The following is a 12,144-nucleotide window of genomic DNA, read 5'->3' as shown; positions in this document are numbered from 1 at the left end:
AAAAGCTATTAATATCATAAGAAATAACAGGAAGAAAAATTGCATTGATGAAAATTTATTTCCGCATTAGCTACTGCAATATGTATGATTATTTTGAAGTTGTATTCCACCAAAGCAAATCCGTTATCCAAAAGTTGAATTTGACAAATGGATGTTTCCACTCTCAAACCTCTTTTTTTTTTAGATGAACCTACCTCAAAGAGCTCTGGGGACGAGGATGGAATGTTCCCTAACATTTTTTAGGAGTTTTGACAAAGAATTTTTAGGATTTTATTTTCTATCATTTTTAGGAGGCGTGTGAATCGTGCCTTAGCAGCACAATGGGTGAAAAAAGAGAACCTGTTCCATTATGACTAAAATATATTGACAAAGAAATTATAATTACATGTTTCATTAATTCAAAACAAGCCCACAAATACATTAAAAACATTGGCTAGCGCGTCACTCTGTCTTATAAAGTTTGGTTGTATAGCGATTGAAATTATTAACATTGAAATTACGGTGGAAAAACAATTATAATTTTAACATTACTTTAGGGGACTCACAAAATTTCTGCGGCTCAATAAGATTCCAGTGGACCTAAGAAATTCCAGTAGATCCACAAAATTTTAGTGTGTTCACGAAACTTGAGGGGATCCACGAAATTTTAGGGGAATGATATATTTTTTATCATTTTTCCGTCAATGCTCTCAAATGACTTTAATCTTTATGACTGAGTACGCAACCGGGGACATAAAAAAATCATTTGATTTTCGGTAGAATTTAAAAAAAGCATCCATCTATACACATAACTGTCTTTATATTCCTTCCTCGATCGTGATGTCACTCATATCATCTTTTCCAGTCAACTTCAAAGTCTAAACAAAAATTAGACAAGTCACTATTTATAACGAAAGTTTTTTTAAAAAATAAATAAATAAATTAAATCACATATCTAATCAGTAATTTGAATCTTTCATTAAACTAAAATGAGTTTTGAAAATCGAATTTATCGTGAAATATTTCGGAATTCCGTCGTCTTTGTTTTGATGGCATAAATTAAAATTAAAATACTGCATAAATTAACTTTACCTTTTCATTAGCAAGATATAATAAACAAACAAATGCGATTGGTCCAGACAGATTCTTTGCCATGTTTGACGACACTTTGGAAGGTAGAGCGTCGTACATGGATTTAAAAGAGAAAGACCCCTGAACTTCAGTTGGTTCCTTTTCTTCCATCTCTATCGAAGGCTTAGGAAGGTTGTTGTTTTCATTATTTTCCTAAAAAGTTTTAAGTGAAAATTATAAGTACATAAGAATTAAACCATGGTATTCATTACTCTACCCATGATGCAACTTTATAATTACTTTTACCACCATGCAACTTATGCGAATACTGTTCCCATGATGCAACTTATGCGATTACTGTTCCCATGATGCAAATTATGCGAATACTGTTCCCATGATGCAACTTATGCGAATACTGTTCCAATTATGGGATAACTAAGGCTTTATGCGCATCTATATTATATACCCGTATACGTCCTGTCACGCGAAATGGTAGCTTAGCCGCGCGAATAGCAAGACGCACGCAATGCGGTATAAAAAGGACGGGCGAACCCGTGGATTTTCCACGGGCTAACGACTAGTATTGACAAAATTCTTCAAACTAAACCTCATATTATACAATTTTGGAACAACATTAAGGTCTAAAAGCTTTTAAACCGACATCAATTTATGGAGTATTAAAGCAGATATACAAAATTAGTGTATGTATGCCGTAACATTCATGTTAAATCAACATTTGAGTTGAGTGAATACTACAATTTACGCTGTTGCCTGTATGTATTATTTATTTTTACGGGGACATGTATAGAAAGACTTATAATAAAAAATGCAACAAAATTTTAAAAAATTTTACAGATGAAGTTTTTTCGGAACTTAATTTTGCGGATTGAGGCCAAATTAGCAACATTAAGTTCCGCAAAATGTTTTGTAACAATTTCTTATATTTCTTATCCAGTAAAAAAAAAGAGGTCTAAGGAGTTTTAATTCATCAGAAACAACGACAATCAAAACATGCATACCTTCTCAGAGGGTTTATCTTTGCACAACATTTTCCACATGGTCGATTTTAATTTCTTTATGTCGATACGTTTCGCTGACTTAGCATAATTTATATCCAATACCCGAACCTTTAGAGTTAGAAAAAAATGGGTTAACACTTTTTTTATCAAACGTTAACTCTCGTCTGATAGCTTTTTAAGGTTGAAGATAGCACCATACTTTTGTTAGATGAAATGATTGAACTTCAACACTTTGCAATGAATTTTTTTAAATGACAAAACCCACATGAAAATATATTATCGGATGTTCAGATTAATATTGTTCCTCTTACAGTAGCAGAGAAATACTTTTGTTTTTAAAGTTTTTTCTAGCTGCCAATATCGTATGTTTACAACAAAAATTATGACCTATCAACAAGGTTATAGCTCAAGTTTCTTATTTTACCAGCCACAGAAGTTAACCTTAACTATTTCTACTGTGAGGGGATACCTTATTCGGTGGCGCGATGAGGTTATCTCCAGTTAAACAAGATGTATCAGCTGGTTGTTGTGATGCCATGTCAATATATGACATGTCCGCCGGACCCGCGTCATCATCATCGTAACCATCATCGCCATCCTGCAATTAACAAGTTCAAGCTCAACATATAAGAACTCCATTCAAGGCATTTTAAAAAATTCAAAGTCTATAGAAACACAAATCAGTGTCGTTTTTCGAAATCTGCATGTCATGCCCATTCATTTGAGCAAAAAATTAAATTCAAGGTATAATCTAAGAAAATAGTATGGTGTCTTTATTGCATTGTATGCAAAAATAAATAAATAAATAAATGCGGAGAGGTACATACGTCAAGTGCAGGACAGAAACCCTCTCTGTCATTTTTATTATTATAATCATACCAGTCATCATCTAAACAACAGTGAGTAAATAAGTAAACTATGGTGAATAAGGTCTGAATAAAAACTTCGTGCGTTTAACAAATAATACTATTTGACAACAACAACAAAATAGTTTTACTAATATCTACATAGGAACAAACAATAATACGTACGTAACTTTCAATTCAGATATGTAAGAAATAGAAGTTGCTATTTTCATGATTTTAGAGGAAAATTAAAGGGGAGCATGTAATAAATTTTCCAAAAATGAAATCTTTTAGCCTGATAAGACTTTTTATTTTGCTACAAAAACATTCTGTACCTTCATTTTCTAATTGTTTAGCATCCATTTGCCGCTTTATCTAAAAAAACATAAATAATTCAATACTGGAACCATTCTTTAAGCCGACCTTTAAGTATGTTTATACTTCAGAAACAAAACAAAACGGTGTTAAAAAGTTTCATGTGATTTGGAAAGAAGATTGAAATGCAGGACGAAAATACTGACTTTACAGAGAGTTTACATAAGAGGGTAACAAGAACGGCATTTACAGTAACTTGTTTAATGAATCTATAAACATCTAACCGTAATGAAATCTCGCAGGAAAAGTTTGAAAAGACTTTCTGCTTTGTAGTGCAAATCTGGTGGTAACACCGTCATCTGAGCTGCGTATTTCTCTAGTGTGCATTCTTTTAAATGCGTTGAAGACTAAAACAAGAGAGACAATAAAAGACAAAAAGAGAGTTTGGATTCAAGTCACAGAAAAAACTTCTTATAAAAGCAATACATACTCTGCCAGTTGTAAAGTATTTCTTTAAGTCGATTTCGTCATCATAGTTGATTCGAAGTGGTAATTTTTTGTTGACAGTTTTAGAACCTTCTGAAGTTGTAGCACTTTTGTCTAAAACATTAACATAAGAGCATGGTCAAAAAATTGTATGCCTGAAACGTTTCCTAATAGAAGATAGCATTCTAAAACAGGTTGATAAAAAAACGGAAACGAAATAGGCTTCGGAAAGGCTAGGAAAAGACAGGGGAAACTAAATCCATATAGCTGGATTTACAATACAATGATTTTTTAAGCATAACGTTTATAAGCATACGTAAGGTCAATATTCCCCCAAAATAAAAAACACTAAGCATACTTTATAGCACAGAAATTTACTTCAACAAAATTGCATAATGAATACCTAACATAGAAATTATCAATATCAGAGGCAGATGGTGGTCCTAAATTAAGGTTATTAATTAACCTTGTTTCTTATAATTGTAGATTGACATTTAACCAACAAAAAATAACAGCATTGATTATCTTCTATGCTCATAATATTTTCACGAGATGAGATGAGAAAATGTTTGTTTTATTTATTTATTTAAAACTTTTTTAATTTTTTTTGTTTTCGAGAAAATTAGGGTCGGTCGGTCCCGTAGAACAATTAATTAAGTTGGAGTCGCCTTATCACAAAAAAAAAATTAATGGGATATGCTTATGAAAAACAGTCCAATCAGGCTGAAAACATGCTTATATATTTGAAATTCGAATGTTTGTCACAATATTTTAATGAATGAACAAGGTCAAGCTTATAAAGTACAGTACTATATTCCTCTTTTCTTCTTTTTAAGTCAAAAACATACAGGAAAAAGATTATTGTAAAGAATTTTTGAAGGCTCGGCATAATGCTTGGCATATGCTTAGAATTTCCCCTCAAATCCTTATGCTTATAGGCGCAATGGTTATAACAAAAAACATGTAACAATTCTAAATTGACCCTGTCGTTTTAATACTTGTCACAGCAAATTAAAACAGAATAACAATATTCTTAGATAATGAAATTGTTTTATCACATGATTTATTCCAGTCAATTAAAAATGTAAATAAAAGTTTTATAAAATACCAAAGATAGTTTTTTGGTGATGTTAAAAAGCTGCTTTTTAAAAAAATCGTAGAAAATATAATCGATTTTGCTGGTCACAGACGGCTTTAGAATTAATATAATAGATAGATTATTACCTTTGGATTTTGGTTTAACTTTCCAGTGCAATGGACCCGCCCAGGTTGACAATAACTCTTGACTAAAGTAAGAGTATTCACTGGGCTGAAGAGATAAGGCTAGGTGAGTTGATCCAGTACTGTCAAAGATTGTGCTATGAAGAAAAAAAATACTGATGATGAATAGTAGTAAAAAACTAATGTAGACTACACCTTCCCAATATAAAACGTATACTCTTTCTGTGGTTATAAAACATCATGTGTTTAAATAAAGGCTATTTACAATTAAAATTAAGACATTGATCCATACTAATTAGTTGTTCTTTGATCAACAATAGTAGTCCTTTTTCAGCAAATCATTAAAGGGGTTACAAAAAGAGCTGTAAATTTTTCACGAAAGCCAAGCTGGTAGATAGGGGCAATTGTGAGCAATGAGAACAAAAAAATCCAACTTAAATAACATACTTGAGACTCAAATATAAACTTAAACGACATTAAAGTACCTTCCAAAATAAAGTCCCCACAAATCTTTCATATTCACAATTTATTCTTACCTTACTTGTAAATCAAGTTTTCTGGTAAAAGAAACTTTTTTGACCTAGCTTGATAGCAATTTTACGCTAAATTCTGCACATACCGAATCATTGCATATAAAGCTAGTCGAAGCAACAACAATGATTTTGAAATCTTTTTAGAGGTATTAATTACCTTCTTAGGCTGTTTAGTATAGCATTTTTAACATAAGACAGCCCATTGTGTTGTGTTTGCTTCCACATCAAAATAAACTTTCTATGACAATGATCTTACTTGAGCCCTTTAAGATTATAGGTGTACAATCCTTCATTTTCAATTTAAACAAATATACATTTAATCAAAAACAACAGGTCACCATTAAAAAGTTTACCGTGATGACAAGCCATTTGACAATACTTCTGCAGCACGTCCATCAAATTGAATTGGACCTAAACTGTTTAATGGTTCGTCCTGAATGAAGAAATATATTAATTTATCAAGACCAGCAACAACTAGACAAGCAAATAAATGAAATTTACTAAAATTTTGAATTGACAATGTTGCAATAGCAGATTTCCTTGCATGTTATAGCACATTACTTTAACTTAGCTCAAAATCATAATATAATATGAGACGAAAAAGAGACATCAAGGATTTCAACATGGGCATTACCTCATTATCTGAGCCACCATCAAAATCTGTACCACCCCCAACATCAAAACTTTCCATGTTGTCTGATACAACTATTAATTAGACAGAAAATAAACAAAACCGTATCACAAAAGTAGGACTTTAAAACTTACCAGGTTCTACATATTTTATTGAAGCACTTTTTTAAAGTTAATTTGCTAACAATAGCTTGGAAATAATGACATGACATGATAACATGGCATAGCATGACAGGTATGTTGACAATACAAAAATCGGAAGCATGACAACAAGGGTACTCTATTTTTTTGTAAGTTAAACCTGGTTATTTTTGGATAATGCACCACTGCTACTTGAGGGAAATGGCATACCGAATAGGATGAAAGCTTACCTATTTATAGCTCTGTAAAAAAATAACTGTACCTGGTGCATTCACATCAAATCTATGAATGTTTTCAGTAAAACTATCATCTGGTAAATTAAGGTTTCCCCCAACGTCCTAAAATAAATAAGTATAAAAAAAAATGATGTCAGTTAAGACCCAGAAATTTGTTTAGCAGTTACTCTTATCAGGAAAATGTATAGGATCATGTGTTTCTGGATGGTTATTGAGATATTAGGTTTAAATGGTTTGTAATGATGTATTACCCATCCATTCCGAATCAGGTAAATTAGCACAGCTTTTGGGAATTAGCACAATGTTGGTGTCAGGTGGTGCCTAGTAACCTTAACAGTGAAAAATAACTGACGTCAACACCTCGTTTCGGAGTTATTTTACCTCATAGTTATTATGTGCAAGGCATTGGCTTCACTAATCACAAAAATGCTATTTACATTAGTCTAATACATGAGGTGGTGCCGTAATGTCAGAAAAGTTCAGAAATAAGACATAAGTTTTTTCAGCAACATATCCCCTTGTCACAGACACAATTAGAGTATTAGTATATAAGATTACAAAATCTAAAAGCAGATAACAATACCTGTGAGTCCTTATCCCATCCGCTGAATGTGAAAGAACTAAATGGTGGGCAGATTTCCATTGTGTCAAGAGAAAGCTTTCCATACATATCTAGAAGAAAATTTGATAAACTCAAAACATAAACAAATTTAATTCGTGGGCAAACAAGAAGACAGTAATAAAGAAATTTGATATAGGTAAAAATATTTTGTACCCCTTAGTATCGATAAATCCACCATTTCATTATCTTGTGTACTTTCACCAACAGTTGCAGTTGGGATATCATTAACATTTGCTAAAGAATCCATCATTAAATCATTCCTATCAGATTTAGACTTCAACTGAAATGATAGGAGTCCAGATGTTCCTCCCTCATCAAATGCTGCAGATGTCTTATGGAAAAATGGATCAACCTAAAATGTACAACAAAACATCAAAAATTACTTGTGATTTCTCGTTCTGAATAATTAAGAACTAAAGAATCAGTTGCACATGATTAGAAGTACTTGCTGAGTCACATAAATCTGGTACTCACTTCAAAATCCAAATCAAACTGCTCACAATTGATATTTTTTAAGTTATTCTCAATGGTTTTACCAGCTGTTTTCTAAATAAAAAATAATCTCACATGACTTATAAACAAATTCTTTTCATTGTTAATGACCAGAAAGCTAAATCATGCTTGGATTTACCTTGCGCTGTTTTTTAGTTTGTTGTTGTTGTGAACCTTCTTCCATCATTTCACCATCTGCATTTTGGTCTAAAAACAAAACAAAGTATAAACAATAAATTGTGAAACAAGTTGTTCAGTATTGGCAGAAGTTAACTGAACCAACTTATAGATTCAAGATTTCTTTTCAATATTGATCAATTATAATAATAAGAAAGAGAAAAGTTGCATTTTGGTAAATTTTTAAGCTTTTAAAGAGAAAAATACAGGATGGGACAAATAAACAGAATGATTTGTCATAACACTATATATCATGCTGAGACAAATAATTATACAAAAAGATGAGGACCTGTTTTTCTTTCTATTTCTATACCTGTTATTTCTATTTTAATACCAAATATAACTTGCTATACTTACCATTCTCCTGATTATCTACTGCTCTTCCTAAACTGCCAAGAACTTTATATGCTTCTGTATGAACTGAATCAACACGATAAGCATAAATTTTAACTCCAGCATCCAGGGTACAACTAGCAACTTGGAAATTTGTCCCAGTTTCTTCCTTTTGACTTTGCTTTAGTAAATCCTTCATGTAATCAATCAGGTGAAGACCAAATGCATTCTTTGCATTAATTTTCTAAAGCAACAAATTTTAAGAGCTAGGTTTATGATTATGTGAAATTCAATTGCAACATTTTTAAACTTAGTGTGTGGCATGTAAGAAACAATCTTACTGGGGTTTTGCATTGAAAGATTAAATTTGCTGGAACCAGCAGTTTTACGGGCAGAAAAATATTATTTCATAAATTTTGAAAAGGCTAAGTATCATGTCCAAACCATTTGCTAAAACAATATACCATTCTTAAATTGTATTATAATTACTTACATGCACCCAGGATAGCCTCTTTAGTTCCTGATGTACTGTTATTAATTAGGGTCCTGTAAAAGGGATTCTAGTGCATTTAAAGATCCCATTTGAGTTACGAAATGCAAACAAGCATGACTTTCACTCAACTAGAAAACCTCTAAGATATCAATGCTATTCACTAAAGCACTTTATACTTCTATAGTATGTCATGAATCGGTCTGTCACAACAAGGCTACCAGTCGGTATTGATACTGAGAAATAAAGAAAATACTTATAACTTTGTGTTAAATCCAAATTTAAAAAAAAATATCCATAAAACTGCTGATGTAGCAAATTATGATCTTTCAACACAGAAGTTATATTTTTTTTCTAAATGGTCACCCAGAGTTGTTATCACTCAAAAGTTTGCTTCCGACAATGTCTATGCACACAAACTACAGTGTTATTAATAAAAGGATTATGTTTTATGAGAAGTTACATCCGAAATTTAGGATAAGGTGGTGTTAGGGGGGTTAAGGTAATGTTGATGATGGTTATGATGTAAATAATTTTATGAAAAGAATGAAACAACTTTTTTTAACTAAAGCAAATACATTTTTGCTTCAGTTATACAAAAGAAAGATTGGTACTTACATTTTCTGAAGACAATTTGATACAACTGGCATAATGCTCCTTGAGCTGCACATTTGTCATTCCAGCATGGCTCAAGTTAACTGATCTTCGCCTGTAAATAGTGCAGTCAAAATAATCGAACTTGCAGATTAGAATAGAAAAAACATTTTTAGACAACAAAATTAAAGAACATTTTTTTCTAATGTACATCATTCTCGGCTTAACGTCCGTTTTCCATGCTTAAATTTTTGTGCTAGCATTTATTTCCAACATATTTTCCTTTTTTGTGTTAACCTAGAAATTATTTCCATCATTTTCATATTTGAAAGCCCTAGACATTGCTGCAACAATAAACAAAGTATGTTTTGTTCTGCTTACTGCTTAAAAATGCCAAAAACCCTGCACTTTATAAATTTAAAAAATGAAAGGCTAAAGCTTTATATTGTTTTTTAAAAATGGAAAGAGATAACCAACTTTCCTTGACCTTAAAAGTAAATAATTTTAGTCTTCAATGTAACATGCAATTTGCCTTTTTGAGGCATCTAAGAACTTTAAATTTAAAGATTCCATTTTATGTCACCAGGGTAATGGCTTCAATTTAAAACACCCTTATAACACCCTTTTTAAGAACATTCTGGTGCATTGCAGAAAGCAACTTTCATATATTTGACGTCAGGTGATATTAGATGATTTTTAGAAGCACATTTCGGAAAAGCTTGCTGCATTGGTTAACTCCCTATATTTCATGTGCTATTAAAGTATGTGCAACAAAGACTGTTACACATGTGTAACTGCCAGCACACGTACTGAAAATTTCCAGACATTCACTAAAACAACAATGCTGAATAATAATACAATAAAGTAAGATACCATCTAGTTGTGTTTTCATGGTCTAGTTAATATTCAAAAGCGATACTCACTTATCTTTCTCTGCGGTTAAGATCCTGCCTGGAGAGCTTTGTATACCACCAGGACTTAATATGTTGTTAGTAAGCAATTTTGATTTCCTTCGTAGCCTTTTTTCCTCAGCATCGTCATTTTCTCGGAGTAATGCAAAAGAAACTGACAAAGCAGGTGAATTAACTGCTTTTTTCCGCTTACTTCTTGTTGGAGGAGTATGAAAACTGCCAGGTGTGTCCGTCATGATTTTCTTTATTCTTAAACATAATGCAGTTTAATAGTTTATTTAAAAAAATGTTTACAGTACTTGAAAAGGTTACTTCACCCTTTAAAAGCCACATATTTTTTTCCATTGGCAAGAAGCAACCATGTCGTTGGAAAAAATTGGGAACGATTGTAAATTATTTTGTTTGATAAGCTCAAAAATTATACGAAGTGGAAGCGATTGGGAAACAATTTTGAAACTATTTTAAAACAAATCTAGTAATAAAATTCAAAACGAATTAAGAAATGAATTCTGATACGAATAGTTTCCCCAAAGCAATTAAAAACATGAACGTGGAAACATTTTCAGACATTCCTTTCTCACTTTGACAGATGTCACAAAAAATTTACGCAAGGTTAATTTCTTTGAATCTACACAATCTACGTCAATCTTTTACGCTTTCTACGATGCTGTTTTTATGATTTTTTTAAACCATCTACAGCGATCTTTTCGGTATCTAAGATCCAGTTGGATTGTTTTTAACCATCCATGGCGATCTTTTAACTTTCTACAATCTTGATTTGTTATTTTTATGACGAAGGAATGCAGACATTTACATAATTTGAAAGTTAACTTTTTTAGAGATTGGCGATGTGTGATTAGGGTGTTATATTAGAAGCGATTTTGAAACAAATTATACTGAAACAAATTTAACGAATTGTTGAAACGAATCAATTTTAATTTTTTTTGAAACGATTGGGAAACGAATGAGAAACTATTTGGAAATGATTACGAAACGATTTTTAAATTCACCAAGCAATTTGAAACTATTTTGAATCGAATTGACACAAATTTAAAACGATTTTTTAGGTATTTTTTTTTAATTTGTTTTAAAATCGTATAAAAATCGTTTCAAAAAAAATATTAAGCGAATTGAAACAGTTTTTTTTGAAGAGATCATACAGCAATCCTTAATCGCTTTCCATTGAATTTCTCTTGGCCTAAGACAGACTTTGGTAACTACATTGAAATAAAGACATTGCACAGTAATGTCACAGAGTGAAGGTTTACTTAAAAAATGTGGTATCAGCTACCTATTGTGTAGTTACACATCAGATAATTATCAGTTCTAATTGACTGTTAATAGCAGGCGTTGAAATAAGAAAAAAATCCTTTGTCAATCATAAATATTTGCAATGCAAGTATAATGAGTGAGCATACCAAGGGAGAAAGAGCAGGGGGTCTTGGGGCGTGGTAAGTAAGTTAAGGGGCCTAAATTTTTGCTATTATGTGATGTGAAAGATCTTGATGTGTTAAAATGACTTTTGTGATCTATGTAGTCTGAAACTGAAGATTGCGTCATTTAGTCAGGGTTCAATTTAGAAATTGATTTAAAAAAGTCAATTCACAAAAATGTGCTGATTGTAGAGAAGACCTCCTTGTAGCTATGGCCGGGAAGGTCTGTAGGCCACTTAATGGTTATTTAGTTGCAACAACCAATATAAAAATAGGTTATACAAATGATTGATGAATGGGATTCGCAATTTTAACATTTTTTTCATAACATAATTCGCAAAGACAGCATTTTGATATGTAAATTGCAAATAGCAACCTGCTAATTCTAACCTTATCAGTGTTAAATGTTTCTCCAAAAATAGCTTGCTAAGAGAAAATTTGTAGAAACAAGATTCTTTTCTTTTCTTCAAGGAGCAACATGGACATCAATTAATCAAAACAACAAGGTAATAGAGAGCTGTATATGCTTAATGATACGAAGTTGCAAGTCAAGAGAAACTTTAAAATGTAGTGTTTGTAAAAGAGAACATGTTTTTCTTCTGAGCTGCTACATGAG

The 12,144-nt window shown here is 31.7% G+C and overlaps 1 protein-coding gene across 1 annotated transcript; it reads right to left on the bottom strand.

Moving 5' to 3' along the window:
• Positions 1–342: 342 nt before the first annotated feature.
• LOC130644393 (condensin complex subunit 2-like) lies at positions 343–10,362 on the bottom strand. Its single transcript, XM_057449985.1, has 19 exons — positions 10,108–10,362; positions 9,209–9,299; positions 8,125–8,344; positions 7,730–7,797; positions 7,573–7,644; positions 7,252–7,450; positions 7,060–7,148; positions 6,503–6,578; positions 6,104–6,174; positions 5,823–5,902; positions 4,940–5,073; positions 3,720–3,829; positions 3,514–3,636; positions 3,250–3,289; positions 2,897–2,958; positions 2,539–2,667; positions 2,070–2,177; positions 1,072–1,263; positions 343–857 (listed from the first exon to the last, which is right to left on the bottom strand). The coding sequence occupies exons 1-19, from the start codon at positions 10,329–10,331 to the stop codon at positions 798–800; spliced, it is 2,148 nt and encodes a 715-aa protein (XP_057305968.1). The 5' UTR covers positions 10,332–10,362; the 3' UTR covers positions 343–797.
• Between the last annotated feature and the right edge of the window lie 1,782 nt (positions 10,363–12,144).

The sequence above is a fragment of the Hydractinia symbiolongicarpus genome, chromosome 5, assembly GCF_029227915.1.
Source record: "Hydractinia symbiolongicarpus strain clone_291-10 chromosome 5, HSymV2.1, whole genome shotgun sequence".
NCBI lineage: Eukaryota > Metazoa > Cnidaria > Hydrozoa > Anthoathecata > Hydractiniidae > Hydractinia > Hydractinia symbiolongicarpus.
Note: the sequence above shows the minus strand (reverse complement) of the source record. Positions and strands in the feature narration are given on the sequence as shown.